At 36.8% G+C, this 23,903-nt stretch overlaps 1 protein-coding gene across 1 annotated transcript in view; it reads left to right on the top strand.

Moving 5' to 3' along the window:
- The window catches only part of MYO16 (myosin XVI), a 277,452-nt gene that overhangs the window by 105,941 nt on the left and 147,608 nt on the right, over positions 1-23,903 (top strand). Inside the window, 5 exon segments of the mRNA XM_009997923.1 lie at positions 1,413-1,523; positions 5,760-5,825; positions 8,764-8,891; positions 18,433-18,538; positions 20,987-21,104. Coding sequence (XP_009996225.1) covers positions 1,413-1,523; positions 5,760-5,825; positions 8,764-8,891; positions 18,433-18,538; positions 20,987-21,104 — 529 coding nt within the window.

The following is a 23,903-nucleotide window of genomic DNA, read 5'->3' as shown; positions in this document are numbered from 1 at the left end:
AGGTGTTTTCTGATGGTCACCTACAAAATTGCATATGAACATGTGTTTGCATGTATGTTTCAAGAATCTTGAAACAGCGAGATGAAGAGATGATACGAGTCTTGTTTTGCTAAGATGAAATTCTTCAGCAATATCACATAGTGCTGATCCTGCAAGTGTAGAAAGAGAACCCAAAGCACTGTGTTTTTGAACTAGACCTTCAGCCTGTGGAAGCAATGGAAGTTCAGTAGTTTGGGATCAGTTCACAAGTATCCATAATCTTTGGGGTCTTCTCCTTGCCAGAAGCACACTTGCATGTTCCCTCCAATGTCTCCCAGTCCACTTGCAGCTTCTGTCATGTGCCACTGGCAGAGGCTGAGGATGCCGAGTTGTTCTCCAAGAAAGGGTAGCATCTGCTGTTCTCCTGAGCCTTCATATTAAGCAGAACAAAGAAGTTTCATCTTTGTTGCCATCCTCAAAACAGACACCAAAAGAGTAATTTGATAAACTATGAACAAAGAATTCAAGTAATTCTACCATTGATCACATGAGAATTTTCCATTGTAAGAAGTGCAAAGATGTTTTTCTTTGGGCTGACATAAAAAAAGAATCAATCTACATTTTAAGTGTAGATAAGCACATTGCTTAATGTATCAATGTTTATTTTGTCTTTAAGCAATTTTCCTTATCATTGACTTTTTTTTTTCTTCATCATATCATAGAATCATATGAGTTGGAAGGGACCTTAAAGATTATTTAGTTCCAACCCCCCCCTCCCCCCAACATGGGATTCTTCTGTCTCTTGTTCTGTCTTTTGGATTTTGCTTTGGTTTCCTTAGCATTACTGTACTTTCCAGAGCTTATATTATTCCTCTTAAATCTCAGAATTGTTAAGCAGATTTCATTCTCCAGTTTTCGCTAAAGTAGCCACTTCTGAATCTCATCTGTTCTCCCTGACAATGTGATTCCCACTTCTTATTAACTTCCATTCTTCAGGAAAAATTCCAATAGCATTTTAAATCCTGTAGAATAGTATGAGAGCTTTGCTAAATACTGTGCAATAAATAGTTTACAAGCACCCTAACTCTCATAGTCTTGATTTCTCCTGCCATAAACATTTATTGAAGAGAGCAGAAAAATTGCTTTTGAGCTGGGTTTCAGGGATAACAATTGCATTTTAGTATGGGTCTATGTTCTTAAGAGCCCATTAGACTCATTCAGTTCTACATCTTAACATCTAAAATAATTTTTGAAGTTCTGAAGATTAATGATGCGTAACTGTTTGAGAGGAGTGACACCTTTCCAGTTTCCTAATGCATTTTTTCCCCCCTAAATTCTAGTGATCTAGGTCTAGACTTGAGATTGTAACATTGAGTACAAAATGATTGGTTGTGAAGTTATCTTACTTTTCTTTTTTTTCTTTTTGTTTCTAGATTAAGCTGATGCCTCCAGCCCCAAATGATGACCTAGCTTCCCTGAGTGAGCTAACAGACAGCAGCCTGCTTTATGAGATTCAGAAACGTTTCAATAATAACCAGATATATGTGAGTTGCTATTCATCTGTCAACAGTAGGCTTTCAAAAAAGAGCAAATGAGACAATAGGAAAAATAGGAATACTATCATAAGTACTACATAGTAACCTGCTCCAGACTTATAACTAATATTTAAATGGATCAGGATATATGTGTGTGTGAGCCCTGCAGTTTCTCAAGTTTATATAGGAAGATACAGAAATTTAAAAATGGAATAACACTTCAGATAGGTTTGGATAAAATTTCTGTGTGTTTATTTCACAGAACAGGTGTACTGGTAAAAAATATGGGCACATGTAATCTTCCCTCCCAAACTATTAAAGGATTCTTCCATCCTTCACAATGTGTTAATTTTAATAGACCACATGATTACTGGAAATTTAAAATAAATTTATATTTAAATGACTTAGAATTCAGCATGGGAGATTTAATTACTCGTTATCTATTCCTACATTTCAGAAATCATTACATTGTAATGTTAATCATCTATATAGTAAATGTAGTAATTAGAGCAAGGTTTTGGTAATGCAGTTTTTCCTGGTATCCAGTTAGGCACAGATTACTTCTGGAGAAAAATCTGCACTTGAAAATTTTGACATTCCCGTTCATATCTCATTCACAACTTATTTCTAACTTACTGAACAGCTGAGTGGCATGCTAATTTGAAACATGCAAATGATTTTAAAATGTGTAAGTTGATCCCACTGTTTAGACTAAAGGAATATGGAGAATTGGCATGTTGCTGTGAATAACTTTGAAATTCTGGGAACTTCTGTTCTAGCTGTTATGGCATTTAGTTAATTCTGGTTTTAAGAACCATGGATCAAATCCTACTTTATTATCAGCATTTACTTTATGGAGTAATGGAGCTTTGTCTCCATTTAAAAAATGCCAAACACGGATAACTAACTAAATTCTGGAAGTTGAACAAATACTCAGTGTTTATAAAAATCAAGTATTTTATTTTAAAATACTGAAGATTTATCTCACACCCTGCTTTGTCATCCTCCTTAGCTTAATGGAAATTTAGAGGCAGTAATCATTAATATTCTGCTCAACAGCAACCATTGTGCTTTAGTAGAGTGTCAGCATCTGATGCATCCCTTGCATTTTTGGTTGATTTGGCTCTCAGACTTTGAAGGAAAAGTCAGAGAATCATATAATCATCAGAGTTGGAAAGGACCTCTAGAGATAATCTAGAGCAAAAACCTGCTAAAGCAGGATCCCCTAGAGCACATTACTCAGGACTGCATCCAGGCAGGTCTTGAATATCTCCAGAGAAGGGGACTCCACAACCTCCCTGGGCAGCCTGTTCCAGTGCTCTGTCACCCTCATCATAAAGAAGTTTTCCCTCATGTTTAAATGGAATTTCCTGTGTTCCAGCATGTGCCCATTGCCCCTTGTCCTGTCACTGGGAACTAGTGAAAAGAGTATGACTCCATCCTCCTTACACTCGCCCTAGACATTAATAAGGTCTTCCCTCATCCTTCTCTCCTCCAGGCTACAGAGTCCCAGCTCTCTCAGCCTAGCCTCATAAGGGAGATGCTACAATTCCCCAGTCATCTTTGTTGTCTTCTGCTGGACTCTGTATAGTAGTTCCCTGTCTCTCTTAAACTGGGGAGCCCAGAAATGGATGTAGTATTCCAGATGTGGCCCCACTAGGGCAGAGTAGAGAGGGAGGATGACCTCCCTGAACCTACTGGCCACAGTCTTCCCTACTCACCCCAGGATTCTATGGGCCTTCCTGGCAGCAAGGGCACATTACTGGCTCATGGATAATTTGCTGTCTACCAAGACTCCCAGATCCTTCTCTGAACTGCTTTCCAGCAGGTCCACCCCTAACCTATATTGATGCATGTGGTTCTTCCTCCCGAGGTGCAGGACCCTACACTTGCCCTTGTTGAACCTTCTTAGGTTCCTCTCTGCCCAGCTCTCCAGCTTGTCCAGGTCACACTCGATGGCAACATAGTCCTCTGGAGTGTCAGCCACCTCTCCCAGTCTGGTACATCAGTGAACTTGCTGAGGATACACTCTGTCCCCTCGCCCAGGTTGTTGATGAATATGTGGAACAAGACCAGACTGAGTGTTGACCCCTGGGGAACACCACTGGCTACAGGTGTCTGACTTGACCCTGTTCTGACACTCAACCAGCTCTCAATCCACCTCCCTATCCACTCATCTACCCACACTTCCTGAGTTTCTTAATGAGCCTGTTATGGGAGACAGTGACAAAAGCCTTGCTGAAGTCAAGGTAGATTACACCCCTGTGCTTCCCTCATCTATCCAGCCAGTTATAACATCATAGAAGGCTATGAGATTCGTCAAGCATGATATCCCCTTGGTAAATCCATCCTGACCATTCCCAGTAACTTCCTGTTCTTCAACGTGTTTAGAGATGACATCCAGAATTATTTGAAGACTTTTTGAAGACTGCAGTGACACTGGCTGTCCTCCAGTCCTCAGGCACCATTCCTGTTCTCCATGACCTCTCAAAGATGATGGAGAGTGGCTCAGCAATAACGTCAGCCAGCTTTCTCAGCAGTCGTGGATGCATCCCACTGGGGCCCATGGGTTTATGGATGTCTAGTTTTGCTTAGTGGTCTCTAACCTGGTCCTCCTCTACTGAGGGAAACTCTTCCTCTCTCCAGACCTTCTCCCTTGCCTCCAGAGCCTGGGATTCATGAGGGACAGCTTTAGTAGTGAAGACTGAAGCAAAGAAGGCATTCAGTAACTCCTTGTTGCATCTCTGCATCCTCTTGACAGCATTCCTATATTCCTTCCAAGTGGCCAGTCTTGTTTCCCATATTATGTAAATTTCCATTTGAGTTTTTCCAGTAGACCCTTACTCATCCATGCAGGTCTCCCACCTCCTCTTTGAGGAGTTCAAGAGTCTTAGAATCATAGAATAGTTTGGGTTGGAAGGGACCTGAAAGATCATCTAGTTCCAATCACCATACCATGGGCAGGGACACCTCCCACTAGACCAGGTTGCTCAAAGCCCCATCCAACCTGGCCTTGAACACTTCTGGGGAGGGGGCTTCCACAGCTTCTCTGGGCAACCTTTTCCACCCTCACACTAAAGAATTTCTTTCTGATGTCTAACATAAATCTTCTCTCATCCAGTTTTAATCTGTTACCCCTTGTAAAAAATCCCTCCCCAACTTGCTTGTAGGCCCCCTTCAGGTACTGGAAGTCCACTCTGTGGTCTCCTTGGAGCCTTCTATGCTCCAGGCTCAACAAAAGACTTGGACTCACTGGACTCCAATTCCAAACCAAAACCCTTCTTGGCACTGAACACATCCTGTTTCATGTTTCAGCAAACTAATGAAGTTCTATTCTGCAGCAAAACCCAACAGTGAAGTTGGAGTAGGGGAGACAGAGGAAATAATTTACTGCATTTTGGAAGAAAAGTAGTACATTTACTATGGAAGGCAGTATTTTGCTCTTCCCCGGATCAAAATACTTTATTTTGAAAAAGGCAGCATGACTGGGGCTGTTTACAAGATGATTTGCTGCCTGCCCTCTTCCAAGACATGTCTCTGGCATCCCTGCATCCCAAGAACAGGGTACAGCAGCAGCTGCCTATGTGGAGTGAGGAGTATAGCAGCAGGGGTGACCTACAATCTCATACTCAAACACATCTTTCACATAGAAGTGTTTAAATAAAAATTTGGCACCTTTCTAATCAGTAGTTGGTTTGCTATTTTTAATATACCCAGGATTTATTTCTTTATGCATCTACATATGCTCAAATACGCATATACATGTTTAAGTGCTTATATATGTATCCATTCCTCTGTCTTATCCCACAAGCAATATATTTTAATTTATCAGTTCTGGGTAATCAATGTAGCATTTCTGAATCCTGTCATTGATCCCATAAAAAACTGCTTGAGAAACTTATTTATGTGGCGTGTCACATTTTTGTAGTTTAACAAATAGTGAATTGCAAATTAACTTTCAAATAATCTACCAGTAATATATGCAGTGCAGTTCTTCAGTGCATAATTTTACATGATGAAGAACTCAGTTTTATCACAAAAAGAATAATTAATGCTATCTGAATTGTAAATTTAGATCTCAATTTAAAGTTATGTAGTTAAAAGCTCTAAATTTTTGGATTATCTTTAATATGTTGATAGCTAGATTTAAAAGGTTCTGCAAGAGTCATTTCTGGAAGAAAATCATTACCCTCCTTAAACATTTAATTTATTACTTAATACAGCAATTATATCTTCTTTTTTCAGACCTACATTGGTGATATACTGTTGCTTGTTAATCCATTTAAAGAACTTCCTATTTATTCTACCATGGTAAGAATTCTCCTCTTTAAAATGTTACAGTGTGGTTCTTTTTCGCTGGATTCATATAGTTCATTTGGAAGGCCAAACCTGTAAAATTAATTAACATACATGCCCTTTTTATGTTGGAAGCATATTAGTTTGAAAATTCTAGCAAAAAACTGTTACTTTCTTCCAAGATACCACTCTTTTTTCTGTTTCTTATTTGTAAAACAGCCATCTGGCTAATGTTTTGTGTGAGCAGTAGCATTTTCAGTTGTTTAAGTATAGTCTTCTGATGTACCTTGGTCGTTTCTGCCACAACTAAACTTGCAAAAGTAGATGCATATTTCATGCAGTGGTTGTTTGATTTCACACTCCACCTTGTCCAAAACATGAATACAGAGGTAACGACCTTCAGTGGTGCAGAAAGGCTGAAAATACCTGTGCTCCACACCAGGCCACTCAGTTAGATACCGTAAAGGCAATGAGTGCAAGGTGCTCAGCATGAACTTATCACCACGCTGAGCAGTTGTACAGAGGTGACTCTTGCTGGGCACAGGCACCATGGGAACAATGGGACAATGGGAACTTGAGTCCATGTGTGCACTGTCATAAGCACAAGGCCACTTAGGAAGCGCTTCAGATGTTTCTCTCTTGAATACTAGTACCCTTACCTTTCTAATCTCTCACTTATGAATTTATGAGATAGACTAGTTATTTCCAAGGGGTTTGTTGTTTCAATATCTGTCACTGTGTTTTTTACATTAGATATATAATTTTGTGCAACAAGAGAGAACAGTAAAGAAAAAGAATTTAGATGGTAGGCTTACATATTAAAATGTTTCCTGAACATTGCTACCTCTTCTCTTATTCTCTCTGTGACAGATCTATTTTAGCAAGTTTAACATGAGACACTTTTTGTCCTGTAATTGGGTCACCTAGGATGATCATTGCTTCTACTCCATCATTATCTGCCTGGATTTGAGCATTAGCAGGTATTTCCTAGAAGATTAAAAAAAAAAACAGAAAACAAAAAAAAAACATAGTTGTAAAATAGCTTTGTTTTCTCTGGTTTTGGAATGCTCAAATATATTGCAGCACTTTAGCTGGTATCAAAGTCTGAAAGTGCTAGATGGTCTGTATGTTAAAGTAATAAAAATTGATTATGTCAGTTCCTCACTGGACACTGACGTGCTATAAGATGTGGCTCATTAGTGAACTTTTTTGTTTCAGGTATGTGGTTTGTTAGCCATCAAAAAAAAAGAATGCAAAGATATATTGGGCATGATAACATTTTTAATGCCAGGATGAAGCAATGAGATTTTAATGTACATTTTTCAATAACAGTGACACTTCAGGTTTTCTTCTCTTTGTTAAGAACGCTGTTAATAGCTTCTGGGCAATCTTTATTTTGTTAGCTTATACTGGCTTCCCACACTTCTTTCCAATAGAATGTGACTATAATACATCTTTTTCTGAGTAATTATTCACTCTGAGAGGACATAAGGAGCCACATGTTAATGGGCACTGATATACATTGCTTTGTAATTAGCAGTGCAATTGCTAAATGGTAATATTAATGCACTTTAATATGTAAATATGCTATACTACCATGTTATACATTATGGTAGAACTATAATTCTTGGAAAACATAAATGCCACTTCAGAGATGTGCTGTAGTCACCCTCCTTTTTTACCTTTGTGCAGAATTTATTTGTGTTTGGTTAGGACAAATACATTCTTGAAGTTCATGTATTAGAAAAATATGTAAACTTACAAAGCACTTGCAATAAGTATGTGAAGGTTTTACTTTCTGCTTTGTGACATGGTGAAATAATTCCTCAAGAATCATTGTGGATTTAATCGTGTTTAGTTTGGTAGCTCAGAAGCCTGAATGAGAATAAGACCATATTGTGGAGGATTCATTCATCCACAGCATTGTAGATTCAATAATTTAACATCTAAATAAAAAAGACAGATACAGGACAGGTAGAGCTGATAAGCACTTGATTAGTTTGGAGAAAGGAGCAAATAAAAAATGGCACTGAGGTGGAAAAGCTGTTAGAATTGTTGGAGAAAACAGGACATGATTAAAAGGAAGGTATTTGGTTGTTTTAATTGTCAGCATCCAGTAGCATTCAAGATGCTTCATAGTCTTCCAATTGTACCCCAGCTGCCATAGGTTTCTGTACAGCCTATGTTAATTTTCTAAGCCCATGAGAAGGTCTGACAAAAAGCATATGAAAAGGTAAGTAAAACTATTTAAGGATATCTGTAAGAAGATGGTATAGTGTTTCTGTCCACAATTTTATCTAAATCACATTTTCTATTGTCTTTATTATATTTATTTCTTCTGAAAGGAAAAAAAAAAAAGTAGATATTAGCAGCCTATTTTTTTTCAAAAATCTGCTTGATATTACCTGAAAAAAAATCAGGATAGCCTCAAAAATGAGGTTTCAGTAGCAAATAATTGTTTCTACTCATGTTTAAGCTTTAAGGAGAGTACAAGTTGCATCTCTATATGTCACAGAAGTTATTCTATATTTGTGGGAAACTGCTCTGTCATGCAATAAATGAATTTGTTTGTAACTTAGGCCTTTTATTTCCATTTTAACTTTTCAAGGGATGGTCATATTTCATTTTGTAAGATTTTTAAGTCAACACATTGAAGAACAATAAATGTGAGGTATAAAAAAGTAATATAGTAGATTTTGTTTTAATCAGCAAACAAGCCAGTATTGATGAGTGTTTTGGTTATGTTTGATTTTACATCTTAATTAAATCTTCAATGCTTACAGCTCTGTTTTCTTTAATTAAACTCTTCATAGCTACTTTAATGATACTACATATATACATACAGAGATTCTGTTCATAATCATTAGCTTTACAAAAAGACCCAGGATTAGGAGGGCTGAAACATAATTAGTTTGTAATGTATTGACTGTGTTACTTTTTTACAATTTTTTAGGTCACCCAGCTTTATTTGAGTAACTCTGGAAAACTGTGTTCCTCGCTTCCTCCACATATATTTTCCTGTGCTGAAAGAGCTTACCACATGCTATTCCAGGAGCAGCGTCCCCAGTGCTTTATCCTCAGGTGAACATTTATCTTTCTATAAACTAATTTGTAACTCCTGCCTTTCAGCTGTTTCCCCCAGGGCTCAGCAGAGATTTCCATTTTATTTTTTCCACTGACTGATTTCTTTCTGTGTACTGATCTCTGTATCATACATTAGAGCAAAATAGAACTGAAAAAGGTTTAATTACATCTCAAGTTCATAAACTCTCTTGAGGAATAGCTGCTCCATCTATCTGCATGTAATTAGGAACAAGGAGTTAAAGGTAAAGAATTCAAAACTGTTGTGTTTGCTAATGTTACACTGATAAGAATTAGGAACAGAATCTACTAACATTAAGAATGGGAAGTCCTTGAATAAAGTATAAACCTCTGAGTTGAGTCACTTGTGTCAGAGCTTCTGCTCTGCTGCATGTTTGTGTGACCATGAACTTGTTAATTAGCACTCCAACTTCAAAATGGACTTTAATCAGTTCCTTTATTCAGTGTTGTTGTAGTGATAAATAACTTCAAGATTGTGAATAAAAGTATTAGAAAGCTGCCTTGAAATGGAGTTCCATCCAAGTAAGTTTGTTTTATAGTGATGGAACTTTGAATTCTCTTGGAACTTTTGATCTCCAAATCTGTTTATTCCTTTTCTTCCCTCATCCTAGCTGAAAACAATGGATCTGCTGAATTTGATGTAGTTACCCAAAGAGACTTGTTGCTCAATCTTGTGACTTTGGCAGTCACTGTCAGCTGAAATATTGGCAAGGGTTTGCAGAACTTCATGGGAGATGGGGGGTAAAAAAAAAGTTGATTTTTATTTGACCAGGAATAAGGCTGATCTGTTTGATAAATCTTGTAATTGCTCTTGAACTACCTCTAATAATAAGGAAAGGGAATACTATGAAATGGAGAGGATATGATACCCAAAAGCAGTTAATAATAGTGTTTTAAGTTACAAGAATTAAAATGAATACCTAAGTGCTACCATATGTAACCATTTTTATTGCGTTCTCTTTATGTGGATACAAACTCCTGTAGGTTCTATATATTAAGTCTTCAAATACATCCGAATACTATAATTAAACATTTCTTTTAAAAGCATAGTTTATGAGAAAAACATCTTTTATAAGTTTATAATTATAACTGTATAAATTAATTATGTATGGAACTACTTGTAGATTGGTTAAAGCAAATGATGACCTTTTAATAGCCTAATCAGGAGGGAATAGTTATTTATCCAGTGAGCAATGACATTTAAACGGAGGTGGTAATAATACTCAGCAATTATTACTGTATGTTCATATTATCTTCCTGTAAATATGAACTCTTGTTTAGGTATAATAATTTTGATGAAGCTAAGAAATATCATAGGGCACTGTTTTTAGAATTTTATTAAAAGTAGAAAGCTAGGACACTGCTGATTGATTCATTATCTTTGTGAAGTTGCCTGTAAGTGTAGACAGGGAAAAAGCAGACAATATTTATTCACACTTTCAAGAAAAAGCTAACTGCCAAGTATTGTGTAGTAGTACATAAAGTATATTGTAATTAATAAAAAAATAGCTTTCATATCAAGGAATTGTTGCTATTAATGATTTTTTAATCAGGATATCAGTGTTAAATCCCACTGTCTTGATCTGTGCCCAGCCCACTGTTGCTTATTGTAAATCAGTGACCTGGTGGAGAATGTGACAAGAGGGTTCTCTGTTGATGGCATCAGCACTTGGCAAGGCACTTGTGTATCACATTAAGGCAACCTGCAGATAGGCCATCCTAAAGTATATGGATAATTAATTAAATCTAAAAGTCAGCTGTGAAAATGGAAGCTGAAAGGAAAGTATCTGGTGTTTTGGATAAGAGGCAAGTATAGCTGCAATTTAACAGAAACAGCTAGAAACTTATTTTTCAAACCTTTCTTTTGCTAGCACTACATGAAAAAAACAGAAGTGAATTGATATATTTTAGAAATTCACAAAGTTGTATTAAAAATGGAATATTTGCATTATATTAGTCCATTGATAGAATCTTAATAATGAATGTCTGGAAGGGAAGGTAATATAGAAAATTTCCATTGGTTTTCTGACTATAACAACAGCAACAATCTCAATAATAAACTAAATAATAATAATAATAAATAATTTAAAATAAAAATACTTTATTAATAACAATAATAATTATTATAATGACTATCTGAAAAATATCCTCACCATAACTCAAGTTATTCATCTGCCCCTTTGCTGTCTCCTGATCATATGTGGGTGTGTGTACTTGTGTTTGTTATCAAGATGGATTTCTGCTTTTTTTGCTATTTCAGCTTCAAAAAACATCAGCAAGAGAAGGTTCTTCCACCACTGTGAGGGATGTTTAATTATTTACTTCTATGCTAATAAACGGCATGGAGCAGGGCTTACTTTCTGGTCCTGAGGGCATGTAGTATAGCATCCAGTCAATTTTAGTTTGATTTATCACTTGAATATAGGTTTGTGGCAAAGTTTTGAGGTCTCAGTTTCATTTCCTACCAAAACCAAATAACTGGAACTCTGCAGTTTGAACCACTCCAAGTTTTTGTGTTTACTCTGCTCTCCAGCCTGTCTTATCAAGCATACTCTTCATTCCTGGGTATGAAATTCTGTATATATTTAGTCTATGGTCTGTAATTTTAAAATGTCCCCAGTTATAAAGCTGAGTTTGTGCATACAATTCCATGCATGCATTTATAGTGCAATGAGTTCACCTAAGTAAGAAATTTTAAAAGTAAAAAATAGGCTTCCCTATATTGTGAAATGACAGGCTGAATGAAGATGGGGTAGCTCAGAGAAGCTCTCCATATCAAGAAAGGCCATTTCATGTAAGCAAGGAGACAATGGATAATCAAATGAAAAGTATTCATAGAATATTTATAAATTAGATATTCATCTATGAGCAGTTGTGCTTATTGTATATGATGCTGCTCATAGCTAATGCCCTGTTCTCTCTCTCAACTAACTTCCATCTGTTTTTTGTTTATTCGATGTTACTGGTTTTCTTTCTTTAGCTGCTTGTCTCTGGTGCTAACACTTAGAGTAGAAGCCCTTCAGGGACAGGCCATTTCTATAATGTATCCTTAGCCAGATACTGTTGGAGTCTTCTGGCTCCACACAAATGATAGTGATTATGTTAGCAGTTAAATATATGGAAGCAGATTCTCCAACCTTTTCTTTGGGAATAAACAAGAGACATGGCAATGAGTGTTCCCGTGATCCCAGGGAAAGGGGTTGTAGCCGCAGATCTACAGTGGCTTCCCACTGAGCTAATAGTTAGCACTTCTGTAATGAGTTCTCAGAGTGCTAAGCTACCTGCTGTTTGCAGAATCAACATGGGCTTGTGCCTGATGAAGAAAAATTCTCCCTTCTATAGTGTCATCAACTAATGCTTACCTTTTCTGTTTTCTATATCTAAAGACACTATAGGTATGGAAGTGTTCCCGTCTTCCTGTAGTGTATAGAACTTGGTGTATATCAGATCATGTTAAGACTGCTTAGTCGATGTCAACCTTTAAGACCAAGGTCAAATCAGAGTAAAGCTTCCAGCAAGTGGCTAAAATATAAGGAAAAAAAAGTAATCAGAATATTAAATTAATAAAGTGATCTATCAAATGTCAAATATTTTTCCCCGGCAGCAAGATTCTGCTGCAAGGTGTTGTTCACATGGGAACCAGATTTAGCAAATCTTGACTTTTCCTACCGGGGCTGCTTTGGACTGTTTCCCAAAAAACTGAAGATAGTAATTCACAAACAGCAAATATTAATCTCCAAAATATTTCCTTCCAGATCTGGAAGCATACTTCTGAGCCAGTATATATCCTGCAGTTAACTTTGGACCAGATCAGACCTTTGCAGGGAAAATGAAGTGTTAAAAGTATCAAGTTTAATGTAAAGAAATCCATTGTTTTGCAATATAAATTAGAAGGTATACAGTGTTAAGGATTTTACTTCTCCATTTAGTGGTAGAATTTCCCTGTCTCCTATTATATTATTCAGTGAAAATGGGAATCTAGCATTGCCAAACACACTTCACAGTACATTACTTTGATTTTTGTCTTTTGTTAGGTGGACCTCTCTGAGACATCAGCTCTCAGCTTTGTCTGCTCCCTTTGCTTCATGCAGATTGACTGGCTCTCCCCAAGCAGCAAAGCAGACAAGGAAAAAAAATAGTAATTCAATTTTAGTCTTGTAAAATGAATGACCCATTAGATAAAATACTATACAGAAATATCAATGCCAAAATATTCCATCAGTTGTACAATGGCAAGGAAACTGTTCACATTGCAGAGGCTGTGTTTGCTGTACGGGTGTACAGAGACAGGTCAGGCAGTGAAACACTGAAGCATCTTCTACAAGGGGAAAGGAGCAGACAGTGCCCTAAAATGTCCTAGGTTAACTACTCAAAGCCCCACTTATACTTCTGACATTGCTACATTCTTTATAAATCACATGTAATTGGGAATATTTCTTGGAAAAATACTTCTTAAAGCCTAATTTATAAATTCAACAAGTTTATCATTTTCTGGTTTGACATCTGCATTATGATAAAAACCTTACATTTACAGAATGCAGATTTAACACTGATTTGAGGTAGGGTTCTTAGTATAAAATTATTGCATACTGCCAGTGGAAGGAAACTCTCTGCAAACCCAGTGGCAACTCTTCTGTGTCAAAACTTTGTTTCCATGGTAAAAATATAAGAAGCTTTAGAATTGTACTATAGACTCTTGCAATTCCAGCCATATTGAAGGATTATTATTTTTTTTCCAAATGCCCATAATGTCCCATTTATACTGTGTGAAACTGTGTTCTAATCTTCAAATTTAATAAAAAAACTTGTTATTATTTCACTTTGATGTTGCCTGCTTCAGTTTTCATTGTGACTTTGGTCTTGTTCTCCTAAACTTCGTATTAAGTCTTTTTTACTGAATTGGTTAAAAAAAGGTGGAGAAAGTCCATTTAAAGCTCTCAGGATTATCTAAATTGTTTTTTCTACCTTCTCTGTCATTTCAGACTTTGCCTTCTTGTCTTCTGAAGCTTTACTCCTTACTTCCTCCATGGGGGTACCATGTTACCAGAACTGTTATTTATTTATTTATTTGTTGGTTTTCCCCAGCCACTTCACATCTGATCACTGTACTTGAGTGTTTTACAACAGGAAAACATTTGCCCAAATTACTGGAGTTTACTACCAGTTATTCACAATTACTCTGGGTTTCTAGCAAGCCACCATCACTCATGTATGCTTAACACCAAGAGCTGACTTGTATAAAATTTGTATGAAAGTTACAGAAAAAAAAATAACATCATGTTATTCTCTTCAACAGCCAATAGGTGGACAGATAATAATTAACTTCCTTCTGACTGCATTTTTCTCCTGCTGTTCAGGATATGAAAATGCATTATGCACTGACAAGATAAGTGAGGAGCTGTCTAGGAAGCCTAAATATAATTTATATGCTTGTTAAAAGCTAAGGAACTCTAGTCAATCTAGCCAATGGTTTAAGGGATGCTGGTGGCTAATTTGCTAAATCAAAAGAACATAATGAATAAATAAAATGAAATGTTAAAATTTGGTGTATGTTAGCAGCCAGGAATGTCAATATCCAATGGTTTTGTTGTGATATAAATGACATTTTTTAGTCAGATAATTTGGAATGAAGAGAAATAAAGTAGACTGCCTTGAAAGTTTTTTATTTCCTCAGTTTAGTATCACCACAGGCATTCTATTCAACTTAAATGTCTTTAATTTTTTACATTATGATTAAATGTATTATAAGTGCAATGGGCTACTACAGTACAGTTACAGAGCTGGATATTCTATTTATAATAAAAAATACACTTTTCAGTTTAGTTTATTTTAGAAATATAATTTCTAAATGATGTGCGGGGTTGTTCAGTTGTAGATATCACCACTGATGATGCAAAATATATTTTATATTTAGCAGTCTTGCTTGCACTTTCTAATTTCAAATCTAGAAACCTCAGTCACAGAGCAAGATCCAGTGTCTCGCATATGCACCCTGCAAACTGAGAAGAAAGAAATTATTTTGGTCTCCCAAAAGTTTGCAAGTTTACTTGCACTTTGCTGATTATGTCTTGCTATCAGATTGGGAACCAGGAGTTGGAGTAGTAATGCTCACAGTTGGGGGTGGAACAGTAAGAGATTGGTTTCAAAAGTTTATACAAAACAGCATGCATATCTGTGTTGATCTAAATATTTCATTAAAACTGGTAGAAATCTTATATGAATAAATTCTACCAGATTTTTTCCATCATTTCTGATTATAATTCAAGTACTGCAGGAGTAGGATGTTATGTTTGGTTTTTTAGGTATTCCTGAAATTCTGAATGTGGTACCTTTGGTCAGAACTGAAAATGAAACACAGACATTAAAACTCTGTCACTTACATGATCTGAAATTGCAGGTACATCCCTCCTTACATGTTTTATATTTTGTCATCTTTTTCCCCAAGCATATTATTTTTAGGGTTTATTTCCACTGGAGTTTATATTTGCCAAACACCAATGATCCGGTTATCTGAATTCATAAAGATGTAGACAAACCTTGCTAATATGTAGAAATTGAGGGTAAGCAAGGTGTACTTCTCAGTACTTGCAGGATTTAATTCTTATTTTTTTTCCTGAGTTTTGCTGCTTTCTTACTATTTTAGCTGGGCTTCTGTGTTTAACCACTTCTACGTGATGGTTCTGTCTGACCATCTCCAAGTCCCCCTCCACCCAATAACTTCTGAACCTGCTAGCCACTAACAGCCATGGAGGTCTTAGAGCCTGGGTGTTCACACAGGCTTTGTGATTTCTGGGAGCCATCACAAAGATGATTTAAACTCTAGCCACAGGTATCCTGAAAGGGAGCAGCCAGGCAGTTCCCATAGACTGGTCAGCAAGCATAGGCTTGGCACAGACCTTGCTTCCGTGAATGGTGCCAGTGGCCCAGCTAGACTGGCACAAGGTAGCAGAAGAGCGGAAGTGTAGTGGATTTCCAGTCTACTTGCAGTGAAAAAGAAAATATAGTTTTCTTTACAACATGAAACAAATTATCAAGTGAAGAAACTGATGGTGAACACTCCAGTTCCTTTGTTTAAGAAGGTCTTTTTCTGGTTTTAATTATAATTTTCATGACTGCTTTTTAATACTCAATAACAATCAAAGACACATAAAATACTATTTTAGCATCTGTTCTGCCCTCTCCCCCCCAATTTCTGCAGTTGTGAGGATCATTTTTTGGAAAAGTACCCCCACTCTGCTAACTCTGAAAATGCCTTCCATTAAAAAAGCTATTTTTGGCAGATGAAGTTGGGTTGAGCAAGTGTGGAGAACGGCCCAACTTCTCCCCCCGCATAAGACTAGAATAAAAAAAAAATTAATAATATTGCAACCATTTATTAAATACCAAGTCTTGTTCAGCCCTCAGAATATTAATACAAATGTTTATCTCCTGGACATAAAGGGCAGTACAAACTGGACAAATTGTGGGTTATTACAAACTATGAATTATTTCAGATCTGATTTTCAAACATATCTGAATTTTTGATGCTCAGTGGCATCTTCTGTAACTGTGACTGTACTAAACCTCAAAGATGTTTTAACTTCAGAGGAGTTACTTAGCAGCTGAAATAACAAAAGAGCCACTGTTGCTAATCTTGTTGTAACCTGTGGTACAGTGATAGCAGGTTGCAGCTGTGATTTTGGATTAAGTATCTTGTGGAGGGGCAAAATTAATTCATCATCATGACACACAAGTGCCAGTGGAGTGACCAATGTGAGTCGACAGTAGGAAGTGGGGTGAGGGTAGGGGCAAGATAGATGGCAAGATAGATTTGTATCTCACTGACTGTAAGCTCACTGACTTTCTGGATAATACAGAGGTAAAATCAGTAATTAGCATGAGTATGAAATGTCTCTAGGGTTGGAGTATCACAGGACTAATGCCTTGTTTCACTGTTTTCTGTTCCTGTTAGTGATAACAGGCAAAGGAACATGGAATTTGGACACTACCAATATAAAGACAGAAGGGTAATGCTACTTCTTAATAAAAAGGCATCATTTAGAGAACGATGTCATCCTTAAGAGAGAAGGGGTGCACACAGATTTTAGATGACATCAAGTATCATCTGACTTTTGAAACTCTTTCTGGAATTCAGAAGCTGAAGTTCTGAGCAAGGGATAGTGCTCTTATGGAGCACCTTGTCAATCCTGGAGAGATAGTAGTTTCATATTAGCTGTGACAGTGACTTTCGTGACTTCGCAAGATTTCTTCCATTGTAACACCTGGTTCTAATATGGCTTTTTTGACCTGTTATTTGAGGTCTTTGCATAACATGTGTTCAGGTTGCAAACCTTTGCAGTCTTGGACCACAAACTTCCTAGTGATGCCAATAGGAGTATGAAGTTCTCAGACTACAGCTCGTTATAGAAGATGGAGGACATAAATAAAAGTAGTTTGAATCGTCACATATAGGAGGGAGACATCTGTCTTGTCACCTAAGACTACAGTTTGCCAGGTAAACAAATAGGATATTTACCAGACATGTGTTTATGTCCTATAAGAGTTCAAAGAAAATGAATGGTGCAGAGATCCCATCCTTGCCTAAGTGCGAAGACCTTATTGTCCTTTCCTCTTTTGTTTCTTTTATTATTTACTTGATTTCTCCTTTGAAGTGAGATTCCCACATGGATTCTTAATCAGGCTTCACTAACTGTATCCCTTCCAATTCTTTTGTTTCTTTTCCTTCCTTCTCCATGCTTAAAGTGCACCATTGAGTTTGTTTCTCTCCTCCATCCCTTCACTTTTCTGTTGTTTCTTCCTACCTGTGCTGTTCATACTGTCTTTTACCCTGTTTTCCTTGCTCCTTTTCCCCTTCAGAGACTCTCATTCTTTAGAATATTTATTTCACATAATGAACAAGAAATTAAGAGAAGCTCTGGCAGGGGGGGTTGGACTAGATGATCTTTCGAGGTCCCTTCCAACCCCTAGGATTCTATGATTCTATGATAAGATCACGGAAATCAGAGTATATTGCACTGCAGAAACTGGGCAGGTTGTAAAATTTAATAATATTTTTATTTTCCTTACTGTTCATTTCCTATTTTCTTTAGCTTTTCATATTGCGATCAACAATTTCCTTCCGCTTCCCATCATTGCTACAGTACTATTTCTTCATCTGCAAAGAGAACAAGGCAGCATAAAAAGACTCCTTTGCCAAACAGAAGATAAAGGAGGAGAGAAAATCTTTGCTATAAATACCCTTAAAATGGCTTGAAAGCATTAGATTTATTTGGCTTGGCTTGTGGTACAAGAGAATATAGCTTGACAGCTCTGACAGCCCTTGTGAACATAGTCAACCAATGTATCTCCTATGTTCTGTTCTTTGTTATTTGCCATGCATAAATGTTCTGTTATTTGAAATTAGAGTTTGACTGAGATGTTTTAAATCCATAAAAACAGATCTAGCAGAGAATATAAATAACATATCAAATGTGAAAATAACAATGATTCCTCCCTCCCTTTTATGCTTGCCATCTTGCAGTGGAGAAAGTGGTTCTGGGAAGACCGAAGCCTGCAAACAGATAGTGAAGCACCTCACTTGTAGAGCCAGCTCTAGCAGAAACACCTTTGATACAAAAATGAAACATGTAAGTAGCATTCTGATCATTGAGTAGAAAAAAGCAAAAATCTGGCCTCTTGTATAGGCGAAGACATTTGAACCGTAAGGAAGAGGACATCTATTATGCATAAGTTCATAAAAGGTTTATTTTCACAGTGTTACATTTGTGTTTTTTGAAGGCATTAAAAAAGTCCAATGACTCTGAAAACAGTACACCTGAATATGCTGTACCTTTGTTTTACTTGGTGTAGTCATGCAATTGCCATGTTGAAGTGTTTTTCACAGTATTGTCTAATTCATTGATGATGTTCCTAAACTGACACGTGTAAAGTGGGTTTCAAATGACAACGTTAAGAATATCCTTTCTTTTTTTTCACTTTTTTTTTTTTTCTTTAAAGTCTGGTGCTGTAATAATGCCATTATGTGGGGATGGTAAGATTTTACTTTATTTTAAACCCAGTAGCCCTACAGGTAATACCTCTTTCTACTGTATAGTTTTTATTTACTACCTACACAGCTTTACTTTCAGTTTTAAACTGATCAAGACAGAGATGATTGTTATTCAAGTAGAACTGAAAAATTCCAGTCAGATCCTCCAAGCCCTTTTCTTTCCTAAAGTTCAGACTTAAGTAAAGAGTAGGAGAACAAAGTAAATAAGTAACTTTGTGAACAGGCAACTGAAAACTGTTATTTAGATACAAATATGTTAGCAATGGGAATCAGGAGAGGTGGGAAGTAGTCTTGCCTGCTGCAACTCGTCTCATGACCATTGAAGAATTCCCAGGGACAACCATCATGGTTAAGTGCAATTGAAATAAGATGTCTTCAATGAAGAGTACTCAGTCTAGACAACTTTTAATCTACTCTACATCTATGTAGTAAACTGAAAAACAATCCCTAGTGTGCAGTTGTTACCATGCTCCCTGACACATTTTAAATCCCCAGCAGGTCCTCTGACCACAGTTCAGAGAACAGCATGTGCCAGGGACCATTCACAACAGCATATCCACCCTGTTCTGCAAACGAAGAGGTCTGAATGTGAACCTTACTGTGCCACTTACCAAAGAGGATACAAAGTGAGGCTCCTGGTGCAGTTTAGTTTGCTAGCATAGATGTAGCCATATGTGTCAATGGGTCTTTATGCAGAGAATTGGAATGCAATGCAGTTAAGAGCATCATGGCATGGAAAGAAGAATGAGTTGTCATTTGGTTGTAGAAAGATCCTTTGTAACTAGCTTAGCTGGGGCTTCAGACAGTGAAAGTAGATGTAGTGAATCCCACCCATGGGGAATCAAACAGAGATTCTGGTTTAGTTGCCTTTTAAGGTGCTTTAATGAACACTGTAGTCTGAATTCATTTCTCCTGCAGTTATGTGTAGAACCATTAAAGTTAATAAAGCTGCACTGGTTAAGCCACATCCTGAATTAACCTAATAAGCAAATACATGCTAAACAAAGCTTGTGGAGTGGAACCAAAAGCAGCCTGACTAGTTTTCTGCTGCCACCTACTGCACAAATACTTGTTTTAACCAATAGTTCTGAAGGGTCAGATATTTAGAGCTTCTGTCTTTGTGATTGGAGCCACGGTATCTGTGCCACTCCACAGCCTTCTTCCCTCCTTCCTCTCCCCATCTAGGTCATCCAGCTTCAGGAAACCATTATTATATCAGAATAATAGTGTATTGAGGACACATTGCAACCTATTTATAATTCTATGATTGTGTTTCCTAGGATGCAAAAAAGGGAACTGCTGAAGGGAAACTACTTAGGGTAGGAAAGTAATTATGCACACACACAGAAAAAAAGGTAAATACAGAGAAAACAAGGAACAAAGATTATATACTTGATAATTGTAATTATCTTTACAATTTTTAGTATTTTAAAAATAATTACTGTGACCATGAGCATGTAACATAGAAATGCATTAGTAAGAGATAGTATTAAAAATCAGAATCTGTTTTTTTCCCCCCCACTTTTTCATGAGTATAATGCTGAAGTAGTTCTACTTGAAATCAATAGTTCATGCCATTTCTGGCATCATCTAAAGCTTGTAAATTCCTTTGACTGGTTATTACTATTGACTGACTGTAACTTTACAGGCATAGCTGCCTTCAAAGATTCTAAACTTTTTGCTAAGCACACCAGCTCTGGCCATATGACTCCAGTCACTGTAAGGACACAGCTCAAGTGTGAACTGTTGTCTTCCCCTTCCATTTATAACTTTCACTGTTTTTTTTTTCTTCTTGAGCTGTCTTACTTTAATTTCTATTTAGAAAAAAAAAAACACAAAAAACCAACAAAACCAACACAAAAACCTACAACCAAACTTTCATGGAATTTGTTAAATTTCAAGCTGAAAAATGTTTTTTTTTCTCTTTTTCCCTCAGCTGTTGACCACAAAGCATCCTTACTGATGTTTGTTGAAATATGTCCCCCTTTATTTCCTCCCTTATAACTTCTTCACCATTGTGTTGTAGGTAAACTGTATCTTGGAGGCCTTTGGACATGCTAAGACACCCTTGAATGATTTTTCTAGCTGTTTTATAAAATATTTTGAGCTACAGCTTTGTGAGAAGAAAAAAGCATTAGTTGCAGGTAAGTATCACTTAATCTGTTTTTTTTGTATCACCCACAAGGTAATAGTGTCAGAGATCCCAGTGTGCCATACACAGAGTTAGGCAACAATGACCTTGAAGTATATATAAAGAGGGGGTTTTATGGAGTGTCAGAGTTACAAATATAATAGCAAGTAAATTCATAGTTCATGAAGAGCAGTGCAGAGGTTTGAGGGTGAGTCCTGTTCTGAGCAACCACTGGGTGGCAAAGAAAGACAAGGAATAAGTTAACACCAGCAATTCCTCTTACATTTCCCAGCACTTCATATTCCACCTCATGCCTGAAATTAACAAACTGTGACAGCTCTGTATGGCTTTTCTGTGAAACAAACATGACAAAAAGATAATTATTTTCATTTTTATCTAATCTTGTATTGGGTATTTTAAGTACCCTTTAAATAAATTATAAACTCATCTGCTTAGGGCATAGAAAATAAAAGTATATTCTGTAACTCTGAACTTAAAAGTAATTTATTACAGTTTTGAGTTTCTCCTAGAGGACCCTAGAATCATACTGATGTCTATTCTTATCAGGGTTAAGATAGTGTAGAATTTGTGCCTGCTTTCAGAGTAAATAGGAGTCTGCTCATGCCCAGTAAAAGTTTACTGGGGGGAGAGGGGAAGAAAAAAGTATTGGGCAAAAATTCAGTTGTATTCTGAAAATTCTGGTCTTCAGAGGCAATTTGGGAGAAGTTTTATTTTCAGTCTACGTAACTCATCATAAAGTGACTCTATTCCAGAGCTAGATGTGTGTGCAGGAGTAACTGTAGACAGTTTTCTATGAGCATTGCTTTTCCTGCATGGAACATCTGTCCAGAGAAACACACTTTTGATCCAAGTAGATTAGATATCATTGCTTAAACATTTTTAAAACTAGTATGAACAAGCATATCAACATTAGGAAATGCAGAATTGAAGTTGCCTGAGATACTACTGGGTTGCCATATGTATATAGGTTTAGTGATAGGGTTTTTTCCACACCTCCCCAGTTTCATTCATTGCAGATAATGGACTATACTTCTTCAGTGATCTGCTGCTAAATAGGTTTTCATTGATTCATGTGTGGCTTGTGCCATTTTATTCTGCTCTTAAAACAAAATGCTAGTTTTTCTGTGGGTTTTCTGTTTTCATCATTTTTCACTGGACGAGCATTTCAGAAACTTAAATGGCTTTATATTCACAGTACTTCTGACCTAATGTTGCCAGTTCCTCACATGAGGAATGGTGGTCTTGAGGCCACATGTTCCCACAGTTTTCAGATCCCTTTCTTGAGATTGCAAGGACTTGAGTTATAAAGCAGCTTTACTCAGACTTGTGAGTTTTAGTGACTACCCATGTCTGTGAATGGTAGAAATGTGGAATCAGTTAACCAGGCTCTTGTATCAGTTTTCTGATACACTAATGCCGTGTTTTTATCACATTCAGACCATAGATATTAAACTAGAAAGCACAGGAATAGTATAGCCCATTATCAAATAAATTACTTATCTGCCCTACTATTCTCCAAATATTTAGTACTTGAATCAATTACTCTTGCCAAACCTAAGGTAATAATGATAATTTACAGTCAAGAGTGAGAAGCCCCAGTACAGCAGCAGAGCTGTTTTTTTATATATTTTTGTAAGTTGCAGATGTTTGTGTTGTTTGATTTGCATTGTAAATGTTGCCTTCTCTGGGCCACTGCTAAGCATCACTTCTAAGTCAAATTGTCCCAGATTTTCACCACCATAAATTAGAAAAGAATCAGACATGTTGTCTTTGGTTGGTTTATATCTCACCTAGCCATCCTCTATACCTATTTGTAAGATCACTTGAAGCACTGTTTACTCTCTTGCACTGTTTAAACATGAATGAAAAATGTAAATAGGCAGAGCACCTGATTCTGCTGAGACATGACTTTACAACCAGTAGAGGCAAACTGGGCTAAAATGTCTGGTTGGTAAACAAAAATCCAAATGACACTAGACTGCCTCCAGTAAAGTGTTTAGGTTGTTTAAACTCCTTAACAGACAGATGTGACGGGTGGAGATCCAGAACAGTTTACTAAGGAAGGGCATGCAAAGTATATGTTTATATTTTTATTATAGAGGGAAAGCTCAGGGTAGCATTCCTTGCATTTTGAGTGGACATCAGTGATGTTTATGACAGCTTTTTGTTCATGATGAAGTTCTTTTATGCCTCAAACCTGGAAATGCTCTGACTTTTATCACATAAGGTTTATTCTTACAGCAGAAAGCCCGATCAACCTAATAGAAGCAGCCATAGTTTGAACCTGTAGTTTTGATTCAATCCATCTCATAAGACCAATTTTGCCATGAAGTTTTGAAAACAAAGATGGAGCTCTGGAGTGTGGTTCTCATCTAAGCCAGTGCAGATATCTGTAGTGGTTTTATATGTCTTCTCAGACTCTTGTTTCTGATGAGTAGTGGTGCAACATTGGGCTCAAGTACCTTTTATTGCTTTAGTCCAGTCAAACAAGTGGAGAAGGTGTTAACTCAGGCTAAGTAAAGTTATTTGTGACTGGATAAGATAAAGCAGTGGAAACTAGTGGAAAACCTTACATCAGAATAAATACAGAATAAACTACAAGCCAGTGATTTCATTAAGTTTCTGGAATAAATTCATATGTAACAACTCAAAGAGTGATCTGCCAAAATATCACAATCATTCATAGACAATGAATCACACCCACTGCAGAGGAGTGAAGGACTGATTATTTATTTATTTATTTATTTTCAGAAGTTAAATTACTTCATTTTATTTTTACTTGCAAAGGGAA

Source organism: Chaetura pelagica, unplaced genomic scaffold (genome assembly GCF_000747805.2).
Source record: "Chaetura pelagica isolate M959 unplaced genomic scaffold, ChaPel_1.0 scaffold123, whole genome shotgun sequence".
Classification (NCBI taxonomy): Eukaryota; Metazoa; Chordata; class Aves; order Apodiformes; family Apodidae; genus Chaetura; species Chaetura pelagica.
The sequence above is the reverse complement of the archived record's forward strand: the minus strand, read 5'-3'. Positions and strand labels throughout refer to the sequence as shown.